This window comes from Oryctolagus cuniculus, chromosome 18 (genome assembly GCF_051225735.1).
Source record: "Oryctolagus cuniculus isolate XC-2025 breed Fujian yellow rabbit chromosome 18, ASM5122573v1, whole genome shotgun sequence".
NCBI classification, from domain to species: domain Eukaryota; kingdom Metazoa; phylum Chordata; class Mammalia; order Lagomorpha; family Leporidae; genus Oryctolagus; species Oryctolagus cuniculus.
Genome location: NC_142884.1, coordinates 25,653,481 through 25,678,308, shown reverse-complemented (window position 1 = coordinate 25,678,308; position 24,828 = coordinate 25,653,481). Strand labels below are relative to the sequence as shown.

At 50.4% G+C, this 24,828-nt stretch overlaps 1 protein-coding gene across 3 annotated transcripts; it reads left to right on the top strand.

The window, feature by feature from the left end:
- Nucleotides 1-2,236: 2,236 nt before the first annotated feature.
- LOC103347009 (zinc finger protein 211) lies at nucleotides 2,237-22,894 on the top strand. Of its 3 annotated transcripts, none has more exons than XM_089319177.1 (7): nucleotides 2,237-2,478; nucleotides 3,147-3,185; nucleotides 4,864-4,993; nucleotides 6,281-6,345; nucleotides 15,994-16,083; nucleotides 17,930-18,025; nucleotides 22,768-22,894. In XM_089319177.1, the coding sequence occupies exons 1-6, from the start codon at nucleotides 2,467-2,469 to the stop codon at nucleotides 17,993-17,995; spliced, it is 402 nt and encodes a 133-aa protein (XP_089175303.1). In that variant the 5' UTR covers nucleotides 2,237-2,466; the 3' UTR covers nucleotides 17,996-18,025; nucleotides 22,768-22,894. The 3 variants fall into 3 exon arrangements, with proteins under 3 accessions (XP_089175303.1, XP_069919356.2, XP_089175302.1); XM_070063255.2 differs by having other exon boundaries at nucleotides 2,240-2,478; nucleotides 15,994-16,120; XM_089319176.1 differs by having other exon boundaries at nucleotides 2,250-2,418; nucleotides 15,994-16,120.
- The last annotated feature ends 1,934 nt before the right edge of the window (nucleotides 22,895-24,828 follow it).

Sequence of the window (24,828 nt, the reverse complement as noted above, 5' to 3'; positions counted from 1 at the left end):
GCATCACCTCTCTCTTGTTGGGGCCCTTTTCCTCTTGGATTTGGGCCAGTTATTTGTTCTGCCTTAGCTCCCTGCAGGGTTGAATAGAAACACTCAGGAATTTCACACTAAACAAGCCTTGTGATGTTGCTGTTCTAAGGAGAGGAAATGCGTTCCTTCCTGCTGGCTACATCTTGGGTGGAAGCCAGAATCTGCAGTCACCCTTTCTGAAAAGTAGATTTCCCCCACAGGGCCTGGTGCTGTGGCGTAGCAGGTAAAGCCAGCATCCCATATGGACACCAGTTTGAGTCCCAGCTGCTCCACTTCTGATCCAGCTCTCTGCTATGGCCTGGGAAAGCAGCAGAAGATGGCCCAAGTCCTTGGGCCCCTGCACACACATGGGAGACCCGGAAGAAGCTCCTGGCTCCTGGTTTCAGATCGGCACAGCTCCAGCTGTTGTGGCCAATTGGGGAGTGAACCAGCGGATGGAAGACTTCTCTGTCTCTCCCTCTCTGTCTGAAACTCTACCTCTCAAATAAATAAATGAATCTTAAAAAAAAAGAAAAGAAAAAGGAAGAAGAAATATCAGTAAAGAATACTTATAAGAAAATATGAGGATACTTAAAAACGTTTGGAACATGTAGTTAAAAGGTAAGTTATTTTGGTGCAAGAAACTTTGAAAGCGATGCATATGAGGGATATTCAAAAGGTTCATGGAAAATGTGTATCACAAAAAAAACTATGCATGAATTTCAAAATTTTATTGCAATAAACTTACATAAATCCATTTTCCCCAAGCGGTTGAAGTAACGTCATATAAAATCCATTGTTATTGTATTCCTGATGTGTAAATCCCAGTTTTTCCTTTAATTAATTTTAAAGACAAATGCAGAAACAATAATTATAAATCTAGCTCAATAGGCATAAAATCCATAAAGATTTCATTTGTGACCAAAAACATAAAGAAGATTCAAGTTATTTGGAAGCAGAAGTTTGTATATCAATAAACTTGGTATTTAAATTAGATTCCTATCATTTTTAAGATGTTCATCATAATCCTTAGGGTAGCCACTAACAAGATAATGTGTTACAGAAAAGAAACTGGGAAGGAATCAAATGATTCCCTCTGGGGAAAAAAAAAATAAAGGAAGTAGTAATAGAGGAACTGAGAAACAAAATTCGTATGACATTAGAGAACAAGTAACAAAATGGCGCCACTGTCCTTCCTTATCAATAACTTTAAATGAAAAGGGATTAAATTTTCCAATAAAATGGTAGAGACCGGCAGAATGGATTAAAGAACATGATCTAATTGTATGCTACTTATAAGGAAAGACATAAAAAGATTGGAAGAAAGGACAGGAAAAATACCTTCCTTGTCAATAGTGACCAGGGCGCCTGGTGGCTAGACTAATATCAGACAAAATAAGACTTTAACATTTTTTTTTTTATTTGGAAGCAGAGAGAGAGCACTTCGGTCTGCTGGTTCACTCCCCAAATGCCCAGGAAAGCTGGGACTGGGCCTGACCAAAGCCAGGAGCCAGGCACTCAGTCCACGTCCCCCCATCGGTGGCACGGACCCAGTTCTGGGAGCCATGGTCACCGCTTCCCAGGGCATGCCTAGCAGGAAGCTGCGGTCGGGCCGGCGCCAGGTGCCCGGGCAGCTGTGACCCCGCAGCCCCCGCTCCGCCCCAGGACAGCACAGAGCCAGTCGCTCTCAGCTGAGGTGGGGATCGCACTTCCAGAAGGAACTGAATACATCTCAAGAGACAGGGTAAGAAGCACAGTATGGATACAATGTTGCTCTCTGGGTTGGACACAACAACCGACTTCCGTGTTTCCTGTGGGAATCCGAGGCAGAGCACCACCCAGGCCGCCCAACACCCCTCTTCCCCCGCCTGGAGGCTTTGCGGCTCGACATTCTGAGATTTACCAAACCAAGCTCTGTAGGCTCCACCCATTCGAAGAGCAGTAAGCCAATGTTTTATTCCCAGCCGCGAAGGGACGCGCGCTGGCTCTGACACCATAAAAACCACCGTTCCCTTTGGAGTTGTAGCCTTGGAGGACAGGAAACCCTACGTCAGCTGCTCAGAGCACCGACAGCCTGAACCACTGCCTCTCCACTCTGGTAACTGAATCCTGACTCCGTCCATCCATCTCTCCGAGCCTGGGGACACACTGTCCACCATGTTTGACTGGGTGTGGAACTGCGAGCGCTGCGGCGCCCTTACCCAGAATGCTCTGCGCCGCGTCGGCAGCGCTCATCCAATGAAAGCGCAGGAGACTGGCGATTAGCGTTCGGAGCGAAAGAGAGGGGGCAGGACTTCCGGCGAGGCCGTCGTGCTGGCCGTTTGCGGGCTGGTTCTAGAGCGCAAAGCCAGGTCAGAGGCAACAGGAAGTGGACGGATCAAGAGGCGCCATCGTCAGTCCTTTGCAGAGGTGGATTTGAGGCTCTGAGGCTCATGGCGACCCAGCGTTGGGGCTGGGATGGAGGTGGAGGTGCTGTGGGTTGCGGTTCGCGGCTCAGATCACGGTGCCTTCGCCGACGGACCCTGCAGAAATCGGTGTTGCGACCTTTGGGCCCCCACCCTGGCCCCTCACACACACAACACAATCTTGTTTTCAAATCCTAAAGTCCTGAGTTATGGGAGTTCAGGGCCCTGCAGGCTAGGCCCTAGTGTCTAGCACGGGAGTCGGGGTGCGTGTAGATTTTGCCCCCATTTCTGAAAGCCAGTGTAATGAGGCACGGAAGGGCATTACAACCGGAAAGATTAGCGTGTGCAAAGGCTGGAGGAGCCCCCACTCTGGGAGCATTCCTGAAAGCCTGGGTCCACGTGTGTCCTCATGGGTCAGGGTGTGAAGAGAAATGACGCCTGGAATGGCAGAACAAGGCCGTGTACGTCCTGATGGTGTGGGGTTGTGAACAAAGGAGGGACACGGGCTGAGGGACACGGGCTGCAAGAGGAGAGAGCAGATCAACACCCCGGGGCCACTGAGTCCTTGTCAGAGTCACAAAGCAAATAAGAGGCAGCACTGGGGGCTGGAGTGCAGAGGTCATGCAGTCACTCCAAGGTCACCTGCTTCCAGGTCTGGCCAGGGGTACAAGAGACAGCGGAGCCCGTGGAACCTGTCTCTTCCTGCTTCTCATAGCCTTTCTCTTCCTGCAGGTTCCTATGGCCACGGAAGTGCATACGCCCCCTACGCAGGTGAGTAGACTCTCACTGGTCACAACCCCTGCCCACACACCTTGGGATTCAGCCACTGTCCAAGTCCTTGGGCCAGGGGCCTCTTTTTCTTAACTGTTTTATTTTTAAAATGTATCAGTGCAATACTTGTACATTTTTGTGGGGTACAGTGAATATTTCAACACATCTACATAGCGTGCATAGTCACCCCATCGTGCTGTGAACACTAAGATCTGTTACTTCCGTCTGAGTTTTGGTACCTGTTACCCAACCTCCCTCAGCCTCCCCATGCTCCCCAATCTCTGGTAATCACTGTTCTAAATTCAAATTGACTGTTCTTTCAACTTCTACGTATAAGAGACAATGTACAGTAGTTGTCTTTCTGTGTCTGGCCTGTTTCATAATGCTCTCCATTCTATCTATTTCCTGGCAGACATCAGGATTTCACTCTCTGACGTGGCTGAATGCCATTCCGTTTCCTTTGTACACTCATCTGTTGATAAGCAGCTGGGTTGCTGTCATATCTTGGCTGTTGTGGGTGGGACTTTGGTGAACATGGGAGCACAAGTGTCTCTTTCATGGGCTGATTCCATTTCCCAGAAGTGGGTCACATCCAGTATGATCTAGTGTGTTCTTCATTGTGGCCAGATGGTGAAGTGAGGTGGAGCGGGGGGATCGTGGTTAGAGTGACCTCAGGTCACGGTGGTGGCACTGTTAGCGTGTCAAGAAGGGAGGATGGGGCCTCTGAGGATGGGCCCTCTCTCTGGGGCATCTGGCTGGGGAGAGTAGGCATTATAAACACTACTGGGCGGGGGGGACTGACCGTAATGGGCCCGAGCAGGGAACGGGTGGCCTGGTGGGTAGCCACGGCTGCTGAGGGCAGTGCAGGGGCGCAGGAGTGTTAGAGGAAAGACTACACTGAAGCTGCTTCTTACAGCTCTGTGGACTCTCCAGGACTTTTAGGTGACCCGGAAGTGTTTCACCCAGGCTGGTGGATTTGCCCAAGGGCCAGTGTAGTTATCTGGTAGAGCCACTGGGAAGGCAAGGGCAAGATCTGAAGTCCGCAAATCATTCTGATGGCTGAGATCAACACAAGAAACAGAACCAGGCAGTAAGGTGTTCATAGCAGGAGCTAGGGCTGCCCCTGGCAGTGTAAGCCACTGGAAATCTGCAGTAGCCCTCTGGGATCTACCAAGCACTCTCCTGATGCCATGTGGTGACGAGTGCTTGGGGAAGAGGCCAGGGAAGGCCTGTAGTGTGGGCAGGAAAGTAGAGTAGCAATGGTTAGAGTAGCAATGGGAGGTACAGTCTAAAGAACGATACGCACATGGAGAGGGAGTATGAACAGATGTCCCAGCGCCCTGCCACAGATGAAGGCAAAGTCCAATTTGGTTATACTTGGAAGGCTTCGTCTCGGGAGACTTTCTGGTAATTTCCTGGTAGGGTTAAGAGTAGGGCCCTGCCCGGCAGACCCAGAACTTAAATCGTGTCCATCCACTGACTTGCTCGTTGTTGCTGAGGGCCAGATACGCTGACCAGTGGGGCCGTGGGAGGGAGCAGTCACAGCTGGCACCAGGGTCTGATATCTCCCCTGAGTTGTAAGCTTGGGAGGAGTGTGGGCAAGCGGTGGATTACGGAGAGATGGCTTGGTGGGCCTCTCGAGACAAGCGGTTGGTGACGTCACCTGTCCCGATTGCAGCCGGAGTATATGACCTTTGAGGATGTGGCCGTGTACTTCTCGTGGGACGAATGGGACCTCCTTGATGAAGGTCAGAAACTCCTGTACTGCGACGTGATGCTGGAGAACCTCGCGCTCATGACCTCTCTGGGTAAGGCCCTCACGTCTGCCCCAGTGCCTTGGGTGAGGCGTTGCCTTTGCTCTCTTCCCCAGACACAGCTGCAGCCTCACATGGGGACCCTAGGGACTGCCCCAATTTTCTTTTTCTTTATTTTGAGCAGGGTGATAGATGTAGGCTCACTGTTTTCTAGGACAGAGCTATTGTACTGTCCTACCATTTCCCCAAGCACCCCCAGTAGCTGCTGCCCCAAAACCTTTCAGTGTAGGGGGTCAGGAGTCTTGCAGTTGGATTTTTGGATGCCACGTTTCTCTCCCTGGCCAGGTGACCCCTCCATCCCAGGTTCCACTCCCTTCCTCGAGCTGGCGTAAACACGTCTGCTTGAGTCAAGAATGGCCATCAGCAACATGGTCACTCTTTGTGTCCTTCAATGAGACTCCCTTTGTAATATTTGTTTTAAGATTTTTTTTAAATTTATTTGAAAGAGTTAAAGAGAGGCAGAGAGAGAGAGAGAGAGATCTTCCATCCACTGGTTCACTCCCCAGATGGCCGCAATGGCCAGAGCTGGGCCAATCCGAAGCCAGGAGCTTCTTCCAGGTCTCCCACAAGGGTACAGGGGCCCAAGGACCTGGGCCATCTTCCACTGCATTCCCAGGCCATAGCAGGGAGCTAGATGGGAAGTGGAGCAGCCGGGACTCAAACCGGTGCCCAGATGGGATGCCGGCACTGCAGATGGCCACTTTACTCACTATGCCACAGTGCCGGTCCCCCCTTTTCCTGCTCTTGACACTTTGTCAGTTTGTCATTTTTGTGATTTTTGGCCTGGGGCTAATCCTGAGCTCCCTTGGTCCCACATCTCCTCCATATCTGCCCACTGCTCCCTCTCACAGTTTCCCCCTGCACGGGCTCACACATACTGTGCTATGAGATGCACACATATCCGTAAGGTATCTTTGAACGTGAGCTCCTGTGTTTGGAAGTTGGGTTTCCTCGGGCCTACAGTCTTCTACACAGCCACCCACGTGTCAACACAAGTTCTGCAGACCTCTGACAGGGGGTCAGCGTGGACCCTGCGGCTCCTCTTCGTGCTGCGCTCCGTCCTCTGTGCTCTGCCCGCTGAGGCTTGTCCCGAGCTGTGACTCTTGGAAGACCATCACCGAAGGGCAGCTGCTTCCTCAACCTCACCCAGGCCTCCTCCTCCTGAAAACAGTCCCGCGAGCTCACACAGACCCGTTCACTGGTGCACAGACGGACACTGGGAGGCCGCTGCACCCTCTCGTTCAAGTCCACACGCACCTCACTGCATTTCTTTGCTTTCAGGTTACTGGTGTGGAGCGGAAGACGAGGGAGCGCTGGAGCAGAGCGTTTCTGTGGAAACGTCACAGGTCAGGATTCCCAGAGCAGCTCCCTCTCCCCAGAAAGCCCAGCCCCACGAGATGTTTGTCTTGGTCTTGAAGGACATGTTGTGCTTTGCTGAGGACAAGGGGACAGAGTCCAGGCAGAAAGCACACACTTGGGACATGGTGGAGATTCCTTCAGTATAAACCCTCACCAGCTGGGTTCCAGTACAGGCAGATAGTTCAGGAGGGCTGCGGATAGGGCCTTGTTTATGAAGGGCTGCAGATCCCGTGTGCACAAAGTCCTTTACTTCGGGGGAGATGGGCAACTATTTCCTGGTCTGTTCAGGCCTCCTCCACACCAGGTCACATAGAGCAGGAAAGGCCACACAGCGCCACCTAGTGTGGGAAAGCCAGTCATAGTGAAAAAAAATCGTTAGAAGTACAATAAACGCAGGAAGCCTAGAGCTGTTAACGCTATCGCGCTATAGCGTACTTATTCGGGGAGAGTCGGCACTGGAGAAGAGTGTGCGAGTGCTCAAGTCTGTGAAATACCTCGACTATAAACCTTCCCGGCGTCAGAGAGTCTACCCTGGAGAAAGAACGTAGGAATTCGATGAATGGGAAAAACCTTCAAGTGCAAAGACTTGTTCTTTGCCAGTGAATTTATACTGGAGAGAGGCCTTGTTCGTGTACTCAGTGTGGACTTGTTTTAGCCAGAATGCCAGCCTTACTAAACAACAGAGAATTCACATTAGAGACGGGTCTTGGGAATGCAGGGAATTGTGGAAAGTTCTTGAAACAAGTCCATGTGCATTCAACACTGGAGTTCACAATGGGACAAGATCTTGAAAGAGCAGCAAATGTGGGAAATTCTTTAGCCAAGGCGTCAGCCTCTTTAATATAAAAGTTCACACGAGAATAAGGCCTTATGAGTGTGACAGATGTCGGGCATCCTTTTGCCAAAGCTTTGGCCTCTACACTGGAGTGTCTGGGGTGGAAAAAGGTCTGTGAGTGTAAGGAATGTGGAGAATTTTCAAACACCTGCCTTGTTCAGTGCTGACACTAGAGAAAGGCTTCGTGATGTGCAGAAAAATACAGGCAAGCTTTCATTTCCAGATCCACTTCAGTTCATTTTTTAAAAAGATTGATTTCTTGGGATTGGCATTGTGGCACAGCAGGTTAAGCCACCGCCTGCAATGCCAGCATCCCAAATGGGCACTGGTTCTAGTCCTGCCTGCTCCACTTTTGATCCAGCTCCCTGCTAATAGCCTGGGAAAGCAGCAGAAGATGGCCCAGGTACTAGGCCGCTGCCACCCACATGGGAAACCTGGGTGAAGCTGCTGGTTCCTGGCTTCTACCTGGCATTCAGGGAGTGGACGAGCAGATGGAAGATCCATCTCTCTCTGTCTCGCCCTCTCTCTGTAACTCTGCCTTCCAAATAAAATAAATCAATCTTTACAAATAAACCTCTGAAAGCTTATCTTCAGCTGATAGGAGAGAGCCTTCAGCCGGAGGCTGCCCTCGCTCAGAGGAGAAAGTCCATGGTGGAGAGAGGCAGCAGAGCCGGAGCCAACACAAAACAGGCTTCAGCCAGGTGGGCTTTGTGAGGGCGGTGACTTACGAACATCTTCGCCCAGGCTGACCCATAACCTCACTGAGCACAGACGGTCAGGGGGTCGCCATAGACACACAGGGACCGTGCAGGCCCCTGGTCCAGCATGAGGACACTGGAGGAAGCCCCCTGAGGCCCACTTCTGCCTGAAACGGAAGCCTGCCCACGCGGATGTCCACAGGGACGAGACGCCTCCTAAGTTGCAGTTCAGTGGAAAGCTTTCAGGAGCTGGCATGCGACCTCTGCCCTTCCCAGGCGCCTGGCCAGATGCAGCCGACTACGAGTGTCCACTGCAGAGGCCGGGTCTCAGTCCTGCCAGCTGGCGGGTCCCCTCAGTAATGACTTTCAAGCTGCCAGCATATTACTGGAAGTGGGATTGAGAAAGATTCGCAGAATGCCTCATTATAGTCTGTGTCTACCAAACTCATAAAAGAGCTACACATAAACCCAATAACAGATAGTAATAAAATAATGAGGAAGCAACAAGTTTTGAGTTTTAATACTTTTGGTTTTCTAATGTCTTTATTAAGCTATAGTGGACTTAAAATGAATGTATTTAAAGTGCACAATTTGATGTTTTGACACATGCTCACACTCCTGAAGCAAAAAAATTTCCTCTTCTTCTTTTTAATCATCCTAATTACCATAAAATCATTGAGGCAAAAACATATTCTGCCTTTTTCAGTAGATATTTTCAAATGTCTGGAAAAGACAATGTTATGAAGCCCTAGGATTTGGGCCCAGCCCTCCATTATTTTTTCTTAAAGATTTATTTATTTATTTGAGTCAGTTACACAGAGAGAGAAGGAAAGGTCTTCCATCTGCTGGTTCACTCCCCAATTGGCCGCAGTGGCCAGAGCTGCACCAATCCGAAGCCACGGAGCCAGGAGCTTCTTCCGAGTCTCCCACATGGGTGCAAGGGCCCAAGCACTTGGGCCATCTTCTGCTGATTTCCTAGGCCACAGCAGAGAGCTGGATCGGAAGAGAAGCAGCTGGGACTCGAACTCACGCCTATATGGGATGCTGGCACTACAGGCGGCAGCTTTACCCACTGCGCCACAGCGCCAGCCCCCAGCCCTCCATTGTTTATCACCTCATGGCCAGGATGGGTTCATCTCTCTCCCTGTGCACCTCACATCACACTATGTAATTCCTAACCTGTCCCTAATGCATTTACGAAAGGTCAGGGCTTCAGCACCCCAAGTAAAAATCCTTTACAACATCTAAAATACATGATCAGAGCTTAGAGTCCTCAGTTGTTTCAAAAAAATGTGTTTGTTCTTTAAGGGAGATTGATTGTGATCAAGGTCCAAAATGTACCTGAATCGCTTTCAACAGGCATGCGTCTTGTGGTTCTTAACCTGCTACCTAACCTCCTTTTCATTCTTATTTACTTATTTGCTTAGAAGATTTGTTTATTTGGGGATTTTTAAAACTTGTTTATTTATTTGAAAGAGAGAGACACACGTACACACACCTTCCATCTGTTAGTTCACTTTCCAGATGGCCACAATGGCCAGGCTGAAGCCAGCAGCCAGGAGCTTCTTCCAGGTCTCCCACATGGGTAGCAGGCACCCAGGCACTTGGGCCATCTTCTGCTTTTTCCCAGGCCAGGATAAGAAGTGGAGCAGCCAGGACATGAACCAGCACCGGCCTCACCTGCTATGCCACAATGCTGGCCCCAAGAATCCTTTATTGTAAAAGGCAGAGGGAAAGGACTGGGGGTGGAAATGGGGAAGGGAGATAGACAGACAGACAGAGGTCCTCCATCTGTTGCTTCACTCCCCAAATGACCACAACAGGTAGGACTGGGCCAGGCCAAAGCCAAGAGCCAGGAGTCCCATCCAGGTCTCCCAAGTAGGTGTCAGGAGCCCAAGTACATGGGCCATCTGATGCTGCCGTCCCAAGTGCACGAGCAGGGAGCTGGATCAGAAGTGGAGCAGTCAGGACTCGAACCATCACTCTGGTAAGGGATGCTGGCTTCACGAGTGGCAGCCTAACCAGCTGTGCCAAAATACAAGCCCCTGTTTACTTGGTGAAGCTTCTGGGTGACTTGTCCAGTAGAATTCCATGTGGGAGATCAGAACGGAGTTCCCAGCTCCTGGCTGCATTTGGGGAGAGAACCAGCAGATGGAAGATTACCCCCTGCTGTCCTCTCTCCTCCCAAATAAATTAAAATTCATCAAAATAAAAAACATTTCCTCCTATGAGACGAGGGAGGTGGTCATGTGTATGGTGAGTGCCCAGTGCCCCAGGAAGTGTCGGCCGTGGTGGGAGCTCCGCCCCTCTGCCCACGTCCACAGAAATATGTTCGGGTCGGATAAAGTCAATTTAATAGCAACTAATATCGGAAATTCTTCCTATCCATGATTCCTGAGGTGATGAAGGAGCATGAAGTTTACACACATACGCAGACCACAGAGAGTCGGGTTCAAATCCTGCCTCTCCTCATTAGACTGTAGGTGCTTGGGACAACCAGCTAAGGTCACTGACTGGGATACAGAGAAGACAGTGATGTTTATCTCACAGCTCTGGGAAGATGGGCAAATGTCCCAAAAACATTGAGTCAAAACAACTAATTCAGATGTTCGAGACTCTATTGTAAAAAGTAGACAATATGTGAGAACAGGTGGGTTCTTTAAGTGGAGAGATGAGCTGTCTGGGAGAGGATGAAAATTAAATGCTAGAAATTGAAACAGTTGTAACAGATCAGTGCCTTGATGGGCTCATCAGCAGACTAAACTTGGCAGGGGAAAGACTAAGTGAGCTTGGAGGTAGGTCAATAGAAGCTCCCCAAATGGAAACTTTAAGGGAATAAAGAATGGAAACTATGGATGAGAATATCCAAGAACTGTGGGACAATTATAAAAGGCACATAATAATACTAGGAGTCCTTTCTCTCTGACTGTCCCTTTCTGTCTGTAACTCTACCTTTCAAATAAGTTTAAAAAAAAAAAAAGGCGGGGGTGGTGGTGAGCGATGCTGTGGCATAGTGGGCTAAGCCTCCGCCTGTAGCCCCGGCATCCCATATGGATGCCAGTTCCCCATATGGACACCGGTTCTAGTCCCAGCTGCTCCTCTTCCATCCAGCTCTCTGCTATGGCCTGGGAAAGCAGTGGAAGATGGCCCAAGTACTTGGGCCCCTGCACTCAGAGGAGAGACCTGGCGACAGAAGCTCCTGGCTCCTGGCTTCGATCTGCTCAGCTCCAGCCATTGTGGCCATTTGGGGAGTGAGCCAGAAGATGGAAGACCTCTCTCTCTGTCTCTCCCTCTCTCTGTCTGCAACTCTACCTGTCAAATACATTTTAAAAAAATATTAGGATAAGAAACAGAATGGATCAGAAGAAATATTTAAAGTAAAAATGAATAAGAATTTTCTTTTTTTCTTTAAGAATTTTTTATTTATTTATTTGAGAGGTAGAGTTTCAGACAGTGAGAGGGAGAGACAGAGAGAGAGTTCTTCCATCCATTGGTTCACTCCCCAGATGGCCGCAACGGCCCGAGCTGTGCCAGTCCAAAGCCAGGAGCCAGGATCTTCTTCCCAGTCTCCCACGTGGGTGCAGGGGCCCAAGGACTTGGACCATCTTCTACTGCTTTCCCAGGCCATAGCAGGGAGCTGGATTGGAAGTGGAGTGCCGGGACTCAAACTGGTGCCCATATGGGATGCCAGCACTGCAGGCAGTGGCTGTACCCGCTACGCCACAGTGCTGGCCCCCAAGAATTTTCCAAAGTTAATTGCAGCCACCAACCACCTATCCAAGAAGTACGTAGAACACCAACAAGATAAATACCAGAAACTCTGAACCCAGGCATATAATATTCAATCTGCAGGAAACTAGGAAAAAGAAAACATCTTGAAAGAAACCAGAGAAAGCAGGCAGTAATTTATAAAGGAACAGGTTAAAACTTATATTGGACTTCTCTCCAGAAACCAAACATGAAAAGAGTGAAATGTTCCGTTATTGAAAGAAAAAAAAAAAAAAACCTTCAACATAGAATTCTGTGTCCAGTAAAAGTATTCTTTAAAAGTGAAAGAGAAATAAGGACTTTCTTTTTTTAAAAAAAATTATTTATTTGAAAGGCAGAGTTACAGAGAGAGGTCTAAATAGAGAGAGAGATGGTCCATTTGCTGGTTCACTCCCCAAATGACTGCAATGGCCGGAGCTGAGCCGATCCAGAGCCAGGAGCCAGGAGTTTCTTCCAGCTCTCCCACATGGATGCAGGGGCCCAAGGACTTGGGCCATCTTCCACTGCTTGCCCAGGTGCATTAGCAGAGAGCTGGGTCGGAAGCAGAGCAGACGGGACTCTAACCACACCCAATGGGATGCCCGCACTGCAGGCCAGGGCTTTAACCCGCTGAACCATAGCACCAGCCCTGGTAAGGACTTTCTTAGACAACCAAATCTTGCAAGAAGTGTTTAAAAGAAGTTCTCCTGAGAATAGGAAAATTATTTAATCAGAAATTCAGTAAGGAAGAGTGCTAGAGAAGAATGAGGAAAGATAAAATATAATTTTACCTTCCTTTTTCTTAATTGGAAATGAGGCTATAAGACTAATTACAAAATGAACTACGAATACGCCCTGCACTGCAGTTAATAAAGATGTGCAGGTTAACAGTTCTGACACTTCTGTACATGTATACTGGGATTGGACTAGTAAGTAAACGGATGGTGCATGGTGGGGACCAGGATTTCCCTGTAGGAAGAAGAGTTTATAGTTAAGCAAGGGGAGTACTCCAGAATGAGCCTGTGGGAATGGATTAGTAAGAACTCATGTTTAATTTTAGATAGACACAGATGTTTTATATATAGATATATAGAGAGAGATAGATAGATAGTCAGACAGACAGACTGACTGACTGACTTTATTTTTTTTTTATTTTTTATTTTTTTTTTTAATTTTTTATTTTTTTTTTTATTTTTGACAGGCAGAGTGGACAGTGAGAGAGAGAGACAGAGAGAAAGGTCTTCCTTTGCCGTTGGTTCACCCTCCAATGGCCGCCGCGGCCAGCGCGATGTGGCCGGCGCACCGCGCTGATCCGATGGCAGGAGCCAGGAGCCAGGTGCTTTTCCTGGTCTCCCATGGGGTGCAGGGCCCAAGCACCTGGGCCATCCTCCACTGCACTCCCGGGCCACAGCAGAGGGCTGGCCTGGAAGAGGGGCAACCGGGACAGAATCCGGCACCCCAACCGGGACTAGAACCCGGTGTGCCGGCGCCGCTAGGCGGAGGATTAGCCTAGTGAGCCGCGGCGCCGGCCCTGACTGACTTTAAAAAGTGTTCAGGGCTGTTGCTGTGGCACAGTGGGGTAAAGCCCCAGCCTGCAGCACCGGCATCCCATACGGGTGCCAGTTCAAGTCCTGGCTGCTCCACTTCCAAACCAGCTCTCTGCTGTGGCCTGGGAAAGCAGTAGAAGATGGCTCAAGTCCTTGGGCCCCTGCACCCACATGGGAGATGCAAGAGGAAGTTCCTGGTTTCTGGCTTCTGGCTTTGGCCTGGACTGGCCCCGGCCATTGTGGCCATTTGGGGAGTGAACCAGCAAATAGAAGATTCATTCATTCTCTCTCTCTCTCTTTCTCTCTCTCTCTCCTGCCTCTCCTGCCTTTCAAATAAATGAAATAAGTCTTTTTTTTTTTTTTTGACAGGCAGAGTTAGTGAGAGAGAGAGACAGAGAGAAAGGTCTTCCTTCCGTTGGTTCACCCCCCAAATGGCTGCTACGGCCAGTGCGCTGTGCCAATCTGAAGCCAGGAACCAGGTGCTTCTCCTGGTCTCCAATGGGGTGCAGGGCCCAAGCACTTGGGCCATCCTCCACTGCCTTCCCAGGCGGCAGCAGAGAGCTGGACTGGAAGAGGAACAACTGGGACAGAACTGGTGCCCCAACCGGGACTAGAACCTGGTATACCAGCACCACAGGTGGAGGATTAGCCTAGTGAGCCATGGCACCGGCCAAAATAAGTCTTTTTTTAAAAAATCAGTTTATTTTGTTGTAAACAAAACTGAAATCTGTGCATAAAAGGGGTAGTCAAAGACTTCTTGAAAAAATCAGTACTTGGGGCCAGCATTGTGGCACAGTGGCGCAGCAGGTTAACACTCTGGCCTGAAGCGCCAGCATCCCATATAGGCGCTGGTTCTAGTCCTCGCTGCTCCACTTCCAATCCAGCTCTCTCCTATGGTCTGGGAAAGCAGTAGATGATGGCCCAAGTCCTTGGTCCCCTCACCCACGTGGGAGACCAGGAAGAAGCTCCTGGCTCCTAGCTTCTGATCAGCCCAGATCCGGCTGTTGCAGCCACCGGGGGAGTGAACCAGCAGATGGAAGACCTCTCTCTCTCTGCCTCTCCTCTCTCTGTGTAATAATATGTATTGGGAGGAAGAAGAGGGAGAGAGAGGCTGGCGCCGTGGCTCATTAGGCTAATCCTCCACCTGCGGCGCTGGCAAGCGGGGTTCTAGTCCCGGTCGGGGCGCCAATTCTGTCCCAGTTGCCCCTCTTCCAGGCCAGCTCTCTGCTGTGGCCCAGGAAGGCAGTGGAGGATGGCCCAAGTGGATAAACCCGGCGAACACTACTTCTGTCATGCTGATGCTGTGTCCCCTTAGAGTGCCATGATGGCACTCTACCTCTCTGATCTTCCTCCCTGAAAATCCACAGCTCCCTTAGAGAACACAAAATCAATGAACAAGCTCCAGTAGAGGGGTGTCCTGCGATGCAGTAGGCTGCTCTGACCAGTGCTCTCCAAGCTGTGCAGGTCACCAAAAGCAAGCAGAGCCTACGCCTCCTCACCTCTCCCTCCCCTCCACCCCTTCCCTGGGAGCTGTTGTTTTACATCTCCCTATCTCGCTATCAACTCTTGTTGTTTTTAGGATTCCACACATGTAAGTGGTGTCTGGCCTAGCTCACTGAGTGTAGTGTTCTCGGGGGCCACACTGTCATATGGCAGGACCTCCCCTTTGATAAGATTGAATAATACTCCATTTCATGCACGGGACTTCCAAAGCTCAGGGAAAATGGAATTAAAATCTAAGTTTATATTGGTGCAAAAAATTATAAGAGTGTGTTTATTTATTTATTTGAAAGGCAGAGTTACAGGGAGTGAGACAGATCGATCTTCCATCTACTGGTTCACTGCCCAAATGGCCACAACCACCAGGGCTGGACCAGGCCTAAGCCAAGAGCCCAGAACTCCTGTGTGGGTGGCAGGGGCCCAAGTATTTTTGTCTTTCTTTGTCATCCTCCCTCTCTTACTCTCCCTTTCAAATAAATAAATCTTCAAATAATGATAATAATGATGCATCAATGTTGGTTCCTTAATGTTAACAAGTGCATCATACTAAGATGTTAATAATAGGTTCAGTTGTATGTGTGAGAGGGTATTCATATGGAAAACCTGTATTATCTACGGAACTTTTTCTGCAAATCTGAAACTGCTGTAGAAAGTAACGTCTAGTTATAAAAAGAGAAACTTACAAATTCTGAGAGAGAGAGAGAGAGCGCCCTTACATAAGCCAACTACTCCAGTGTTTGCTTTTGGAACATTCTCTCTTTCTCACAATACCTAGTGAACTGGGAATTATTATTTTTATCAGTGAGGAAGTTGAGGCTGGAAGAAATGAAGTAACTCCCCCAAGACCGTGTACCTGGCAAGTCTTGCTTGCCAGAGGCCAGACTGAAATCTGGGAGTTTGGATCCAGAGCTGGGACTTATGGACAATCAACCACAGTGTGCGAACCTGTCAATGGGTGCCAACACCCAGAGCAACCCAGTGAGGTGCAGCCCTGCTGCTGTCACTTCCCCACTCCGACACACCGGAGCACCTACTGGGTGCGCCTTGCAGTCACCACGGTCTTGTCCTTACCTGCATCATTCTCCCATAGCTTCCTCCACTGAAGGTTTTTCACTTTGGCTCAGGTGCACTAGGCCCAAGGGAAGCACCCGCCTCCACAAATAAGCTCAGCCCGGAGCTCGGCTCATGAACGTGCTCAGTGATCCAGGCCTTGGGTCTCTTTGCACCTTTACCAGTGTCCAGAGAGCAGGCTATGGTCTCATCCAACAGTCCCAAAGCCAACGTAGCTTTCTCTATTTGACTTTCCAGGTGTTGATGACCTTCAAATTGTTGGCCATGACCTTCACCTGGGAGGAATGGAGGCAGCTGGACCAGGACCAGAAGCACTTGTATCAGGAGGTGATGATGGAGACTTGCAGGCACCTGGTGTCGCTGGGTAGGGCTCACCTCTCTCTGCCTCCATTTCTCTCTCTCAGGCCTGGAGAAGGCCTTTTGGAGCCCAGTTGTCCTCCTACCCATAATTCCTGCTGTGTCTTCATCTTACCACCTCTTTGCTGACCTCCCTGTGTCCAGCCAGGCACTGTGAGGACTGGAAATCAAGAATTAAACCAAGCCTGCACTCCAATGCCTGGCACACTGGCCTCAGTCTCAGCTCCTTGTTCTGAATCTTGAGGGAAACTGGCCGAGCGTTGTTGGTTTAGGCCCCCGCACAGTCCAGTTAGCCAGGGCCTGTAAGTGATGGATCATTCTCCAGAAGGCCCGTGAGTCAGGCTGGCCAGCTGGCCACTCTCCAAACCGCACATCTTCATTAAAAGGCTGTGCTGTACCCCGTGCTTCCTAAGGCCTGGCCACGCTCCTTTGCAGCTCCAGATGACTTTAGGGGGCGCACTGCCCCGAGAAAGCTGTTCTTTTTCCTTCTCCTGCCTTGTGGCTGTTGCCAGGACAAAGTCTTGGTGGGTGATGAGACGTTGAGTCCCCCCTCACCTTTGCCGCAGAACCCACTCCTAGCACAGGCCAGGCCAGCCACGCAGGCGTGTGGAGCTGACCACACTATCTTGATGCCACTGTTGTATTTTGGGGGTGTCCTGTTTGTGAAAGCGTTTTCCTACTTACAAGCAGTACAAGATTATTTATGAATAAATCAAGTAAAGAGTGCGTGAGCCTAAAGAAAAGCAGTGTGTAGTACCGGCCATAGCGAGCGTCCCCTCCGCACTGGCCACGTGGCAGGCCCTGTCCCAGGGCCCACGCTTCCTGCTCCACGAACTGAAGTCTCACGATTTCCCTCGGGAACTGTAGATTTTCCCCAAGCTACTGGCTCTGAATTCAGCTCTTGGCCTGCTAGGAACCCGGTTCCCAAAGACAACATATTTTGGCATGAAGAACTTTAATGCACTCGTTTCTTTGAGATGCATCTTACATCCAGTAAAGTGTGCAGTTCTAAGCATCTAGCTCCGTGTACCTTCTACCCACGTACCCACCACCTGCATCGAACCCTGGAGCATTCTGGGTCCCAGCAGCCTCCCTCTGCCGTTGCCTACTCAGTTTCCCAGAAGACACTGCTCTGCTGGCTCCCCTGCCCATGGTTTGGATCGGCCTCTTCCTGAACGTTACATGAATGGGTGCACACACTGTGCACTGCCTCGTGTCTGGGGTCTCCAGGACTAACTTCTGTCCTGACAGTGGTGATGCAGCCGTTCCCTGCTTTATACAGCTTCCCTGTACCTCACTCTACACCCCCTCACCTCACAGCTCCACAGAGCAGAGCATCCAACATTTTCCAAAGAAAAGGGAAAACAAGTCAGTATAGACCTCTCTCATGCCTGGAGCTTTGTTAGAGCCACTCATGTCCAGGGTTCAGCCCCGGGGACTTCGTTCCATTTGGTCCAAGCCAGGCATCCGCAGCTGATTCTGGGACCAACAGGCTGAGATTCACTGACGTGGGTCATTTAGAGAAATGTCGCCCTCCTGGGACCCCTTGGCTGTGCACACGGAGAAAGAGGTCGCCCCTGAACCATGATGGATTCTGCAGGATGGAAAGCAAGACAAATGGGTGTTCCAAAGACAGTCATCGCTGGCCTGAAGATGGGGCCTTTGCTCTTGATTTCTAGCTTATCGGTCAGCATTGTCTTTGCATGGGTGGGAGTAGCATCATTCCAAGATCTTGCTCTTGTCTGGGACACTGTACTGAACATAGATTCCTTTTTGCCTTTACCCAAATGTTTACTGTCTGTTTCCCCATCATCAGGGTATCGTGCTCCCAAACCAGAACAGATGCACACGCCGGAGAATGAGCAGGATCTCTGTGTGGTGAAGAGAGGCCCCTCCTGAAGTTCCTGCCCAGGTGGGTGGCTGAATGCCGGCAGGGGAAGGAGTCCCGCACCCTGCAGACCAGTCGGGACCTCTTGTCTGGGAAGAGGGAAGCTTCTTGTTGTGACCTCCTGAGGGCTTGAGAGGCTGTGCAGCCCGCTGACCTACTGTTTTATCCCCGTTAGACTCCCCCCTCCCCGCCACTGCTGGGGGAGTTTATTCTATTAGGTGAAAGTAAGGCCCTAGGCTCCATGCCTTGGGCTTAAACCTTGGCTTTGCCCATCTAGCCTTGCGAGCCTGAAGGTGTTGCCTCATCTCACCAGTGTAGAACTTGGCTAACAATGTTGGTTGCTGTAACGGAGAAATTCTGTGATCTCAGCAGCTCAGCAGAGGGAAAACTTTCGTTTGTTTTTCGTTTCCTCTTTCATTGCAAGATACATATAGGCGAACCAGAAGCTCCGTACCACACAGTTATTCGGGGAACAGCGTTCCTTCTGTTGTCAGCCTCTGGCTTCATTCAAGGATTCCCTGGCATCATCTAGTCCGGTAGAGGGAAGATGAGCGAGGAAGGAAAAATTCATGCCTCCTTGCATTCCGATGTTACCATTGCCCCTCCATTGACAAAACTGGGCATCGGCCACGCCTGGATCCTCAGAGCCAGGAAATGGTCTAGCTGTGTGCCCAAAGGGAAAAGCAAATGGCTCTGGCAAGACCTTCCCCGTCTTCTACACTCAGCCCACATTTAGAAAGTGAGAGTGATGGTTTTCAAGCTCACTGCATTGTTTGGGGATGTAGGAACGGCGGAGGATAGTGCCTGCAGCAGAGTCAGCTTGTGTTCTGTTGTGCACACAGGAACGTTCATCACAGTGATTCATGCGGTAATGCACATTCATTTTCCCCTCTAATTTCTTTTAATTTTTAATTTTATTTTTAATTGACAGATAATAATCATATGTACTTGTGGGGCACAAATGCGATGTGTTGATACATACATACATCATGAAATGATTGAATCAAACTCATTAACAAATACATCACCTGGAAATATTCAAAATATGCTCTTTTAGCAATTTTGAAATATATAGTGCATGAATATGTATTATAGTCACCATTCTCCACAACAGATCACTAATGCTAACTCCTCTTGTCAGACTGAAATTTTGTACCCTTGATCAACATCTCCCCTCTCCCATCCTTTTGCCACCCCTACTGTCCCTGGTAACCACCATTCTACTGCCTGATTTTGAGAGTTTGAATTGTTTAGATTCCACATGTGAGTGGAATTTTGTCTTCCTGTGCCTGCATTATTGACTTAGCATAGTGTCCTCCAGGTTCATCCCTGTTGTCACAACAGGATATCCTTCATTTCCCAAGGCTTAGTATTATTCCATTGTGAATATATACCACACCATGCATCGGTTGATGGACACTTGGGTTACTTCCATATCTTAGCTATAGGCCTGCAATGAACATGGGAGTGAAAATATAGCTTCAGCATACTTATTTCAATTCTTTGGATATATACCCAGAAGCAGGGTTGCTGGGTTACATGGTGAATTCCATGTGTAGGTGTACAGGAAGTATCCATACTGTTTTCCATAATGACTGTATTGATTTACATTGCTCCCAGTAGAGGACATTTCCTTCTGGGCTGACATGATAAAGAACCTTTCTTCCCCGCCCATCGCTCCAGCTGTGCTCTGCTACCCTACCCTGCCTTCTTCATTCATTTTTCTGTCCATATAAACAGGCATGCATAGTTGCACTTGTCAGACACCCAGAAGCAATCGTTCGTCCATGCCCTCCTGCACTTGCTGTCCTGTAAAACTTCAAGGAGTCTGTTGGCCTTGTGGGTCCCACCTCTGGTCTGCTGAGGGCACCTGGAAGCCATCCCTGTGCAGGCCTCCCTCCCTGGCCGACCCCAGGCTGCATGGCCAGTGCATTTCTGGCCAACCCCTCCGCAGCCCCTTGGAGTCTGTTCCCTATGCTCCCCGACTCCTCAGTCTCGTGCCTCCATGTGACTCTCTCAAAGGCACTTCCGACTCCTCCTGCCATTTGCTAAGCTGTCGTGAGTGACACTGCCTGGTGTTGAGGAAGCTGAGACACAGGAAACGGTCTCAGACAGCAACTGAACATCGCAACCCAAGCCATACCATGAACCCAGCCATCCCGGAGCCCTGTCCATCCTCATCTCCCAGATCCATCAGCTCTGCCACTCACACCCTAGTCTGCGCTACCGTCAACTCCTACCTCCATCACGCTAGCAGGCTTCCAGCTGATCTCTGCACGTAAACGTCTCTGTGGCTCTGGTCAGCTCTGCCTCCTGCGTCAACTCCCCTAGACACCAAGACCTTTCTCAAAACCTGCGCCGTACCCACAGCTGAGGGGCAGATGTGCAGGAAGAAGAGGACTGATTGCTAAGAGCTTGGACCCTGGGTGTAGATTGGGGTTCTAGCACTTTCTGAGCCATGCCTGTCACCAGGCCTTGGGCGTGTCACTTCTTCCTGGGCCTCAGCTCTCCCCTCTGTGGAAATAGGACAGCCACAGTTAAGGGAGCAGACACCACGAAGAGGCTTCACCCCTGCAGGATGTAGACGTGAGGCCAGGTTCAAAGGTGGGACACAGTATCCTGCAGAAAAGAATATCTTGTGCCAAGATCCTGAGGCCAGCCAGAGCTGGGCCACTGCGGTTAGAGAGGGAGAGTGGCTGGGGGTGAACGAGAGGAATGGAGATTGACGCACAGGTTTCTGAGGGTCACCAAAACAAATTTGTGTTTTATCCTAACTGCTCTGTGAGGCTGTATGAGGGTCTTGGCAGGCCAACAACATGCCCTGTTTTAGGAGGCAGAGTCAACAGACTATGTCAATACCTGGGTAATGGCGCGAACGGCTTTTCCCAGGCAGTCTAAAAGACAGCCCACTGTAGCCGTGATTCTTCAGGACACGCCCTGTCTTTTTTTTTTTTTCTTTTTGACAGGCAGAGTGGACAGTGAGAGAGAGAGACAGAGAGAAAGGTCCTCCCTCACCGTTGGTTCACCCTCCAATGGCCACTGCGGCCGGCATACCGTGCTGATCTGAAGCCAGGAGCCAGGTGCTTCTCCTGGTCTCCCAAGTGGGTGCAGGGCCCAAGCACTTGGGCCATCCTCCACTGCCTTCCCGGACCACAGCAGAGAGCTGAACTGGAAGAGGAGCAACCGGGACAGAATCCAGCGCCCCGACCAGGACTAGAACCCGGGTACCGGCGCCGCAGGCGGAGGATTAGCCCATTGAGCCGTGGCGCCGGCCATGCCCTGTCTTCATGTTGACGTTTCTGTGTCAGCACGCAGAAACATGCTGAGGCCTGAGTGATGCCAGAGGCCACCATTTCTGAAGCAAAGAAAAGTCAGAGTTCATCCCTCGCCCCATGGTAGTCACCTGAGCAGTTCCGTTTTGCCATGGTCTAGTTCTCTGACAAGAAGGGAGCTTGTCCCTGCCCAGATTAGATCGTACCAGGAAAGAGACCTTGAGGGATGATAGGGACCAGCATTGTGGTGCAGCCCATGAAGCCACCACCCACAACGCCAGCATCCCACACAGTCACCAGTTCACGTCCCGGCTGCCCCACTGCCTATCCAGCTCCCTGCTAATGGTCTGGGGAAAGCAGTGGAGGATGCCCCAAACGTTTGGGTCCCTGCCACACAGGTGAGAGACCTGGATGAAGCTCCTGGACCCTGGCTTCAGCACTGGCCATTGCAGCCATCTGGGGAGTGAACCAGTGAATGAACACTTCTCCCTCTGTTTCTCCCTGTCTCTGTGAATAAATAAATGTTTGAAAAAACAGAAGTGAAACTTCAGGGAGCTCCGTTCCCAGATACTTGCCAACCATTGCTGAAGGCAGCCTGGAAACCTCTGGGCCTTGGCTCCTGCTCTGTAAGCCAAGCCAACACAGCTCAGTGGGCCGCCGTGCCCGCTAAAGGACGCAGGGTCTGTGCGCATGCTTGCTGCGGGAAGCGCTTAGCAAATAGCAGCTGTCACTCACTGTCCTCACTCACAGCTTCCCCGGCTGTGCTGTCTTTTCCACTCCACCATTTCCCGCACAGAAGATGCTGCTGGCCTGGGGGTCCGTCAGATACAGCCGCACTGTGGCCTCCTGGTGACGCGTCAGCTGCTTGTAGGCCTCAAGGACCTTGGCCACCACCCCAGTGGCCTTCGACATGACATCTTGGTACCCACTGGCCAAACCCAGCACACTCTGCCCACCTCCTGGTTCCTTTATCGCTCTGGGAATAGAGGGTGGCTGAGGAAGCCATGGAATTCATTGTACTTTGAATGGAAATCAAATCCCCTGATGGAAAGGGAAGGCCTCATAAAAGAGCCGTAGGGCCGGTAAAGCCCACCGCGTGCTGACGGGAGCATTCCTCTCCTGCTCACTAATGGCAGCGGTGCCTGCTGTAGAGCCTTGAAGCACAGCCTTTCATCTGGTGGATCTCTGCTTCACTGTTCTTGGTGGATTATTTCCAGTGCAAATTGTCTCTCTTCTAGTTTGAAAGTGTATATTCCAACTCTACTTAGTATTACCTAAGCTAAAAATCACAAGCACTAATTTAACATGCTAGAGCCAAGGTTTAAATATTTTATCTTCTTCTTGGGTGATATTAAGAGACTCAAAACCTTAAGCTGTTCGTCTTCTACACGTGTGTGTTGCTCAGGCCATATGTGGTAATTCCACCCTCCCACCGCCCCAAGGCAGCATCAGCCATGCTTTACGGAGACCACGAGTGTTCTCTTTAATCCACAGGTGCACCTCCCTCGGAGCTCCACAGCCGTCCTCACAGGTCGCACCTGCGGTCACTTGCGCTCATCCTCCTGTAAGAACTTGATTTTATTCAGGTTAATTTTCCATTAAACTTCTCATGTAGTTTTTATTTCATGTTCTTTCTTCAAAATCACTTTTGCCATGTATAGAAATTTGGATTAAAGGTTATTTCTTTAGCAGTTTGAAAGAATCCTTTTGTTTTTTAAAATATTTATTTATTTATTTGAAAAGTAGAGTTATAGAAGCAGAGAGAGAAAGGTCTTCTATCTGCTGGCTCACTCCCCAGATGGCCACAACGGCCTGAGCTGAGCCAATCCGGAGCCAGGAGCTTCTTCCGGGTTTCCCACACGGGTGCAGGGGCCCAAGGACTTGGGCCATCTACTGATTTCCCAGGCCATAGCAGAGAGCTGGATCGGAAGTGAAGCAGCCGGGACTCGAACTGGTGCCCATATGGGATGCTGGCTCTGCATGCAGCAGCTTTACCCGCTATGCCACAGTCTGGCCCTTTGGATGAATCCTTTTCACTGGGTCCATCATTCATAATTCTGTATTATAGTGTGTAGGGACAGATGTAGTACTGTCCATTACCTTGAGATCTTGGGCTAGGAAAGGAACTGAAATTGTAACATTTAGATGAGAGCAATGACTATATGGAATTTAGAGTTGTCACAGACAAGGAAAGGCGAAAATATATGTAGAAAAGATAATACGATGACTAGCTGGGGACCAGTATGATGAGCTGTGCTGGGAGCTGGCCAGGTGCTGAGCCATCACCCCATTTTCTCTTCCTGGCACCCAGTTCCCCCGTACTTGATGTGGTGCTCATTGGAGGACTGCAAGTTCAGGTAATGGGCCGACTGAATCTTAATGAGGCTGGTACGTGGTGACTCTGAGTCACCGAATGTTAGACCGTGCCATCTCATGGTCAAGCATTTGTACCTGGACGTGGCTGCCCTGCAGGCCAGCAGGGAGCCGGGAGGGGGGGCCATAAACTCTCCTTTCAAACATGCTTATCTCCACGTCTGTCATGTTACTGTATCTGATGAAAACAACTCCCTATATATTCTGAAATACCCTACATACCAGGCCCAGAGCTTCCTTGGTGTCTCTGTGCCCACCTGTCTATCGTCACGTGAGCTGTTGGGCGGCCTTTGGGGAGAGGTGGCCATTGGTTTTCCATGGCAGCTGCTGGATGAGGCTGAGAGACTGCTGTATGGCAGTGTGATGCCGGACCTCACACAGCCCTGCTGGGAAAGACCTCCTCAGCTACGCCAGGGACCTCGGCCCGTCCCTACCGCCTCCTGTTCCCAAGAGGCAGCTCTGGCCTTCTCCCGGCTGAAGCGTGGCAACGTCTTCCTTCCCCACGTTGCGGACACGTGTGCTGTGGGCACCAGGGCTGCATTATGGGCACTACTCTGGACAGTGCCCGCCCTGAGCATCCCCAACAGCTGCCCGCTGAGGCCTGCGGGGAAGTGCCTGGAAGCCAGGGGTCCAGGGGGCAGCCCAGTGGCTCCCAGTCTGGATGCTTGTCCAGTTCCACGCGGGTCTGTGACTCGGGCTCTGTGCCTTTTATTTGTCTGATTGTATTTGTTTGTTTGTTTTGGCTGATGTGCCTGGAGTCTGGCCATGCCAGGAATTGCAGGCACTCACATCATCAGCTCTCGCCTGGATTACTGGATTTGCTCCTGCGAGACGCTCCTCCTAGTCGCTGTGCTGTGCTTCGCTCTGCTGTTTCTTCCTAGGCGTCTGTGGTCTGAGCACGTGCCTGTTTGCACTCAGTGTTTTCACTTTCCACTGTGCTCGCCTCTGTGGGCCGTGGTTTACATGGGAGCCTTCTGTGTCGGGCCCGGGCTGCCCTGTGGGCTGGAGGAGCAGCAGAAGGGCAGGGCTCCCGCACTGTAAATTAGAGACGAATGATGACCCGTCCGATGCTCCGTCACCAACTAGAAACCAGGCCAACTCCACCCTCCGCCTAGGGCTGCACGTTGGCAGGCCTGGGGAGCCTAAGTTTTGGATCCTGTGGTCTGTGAGCAAGTGGTTCTG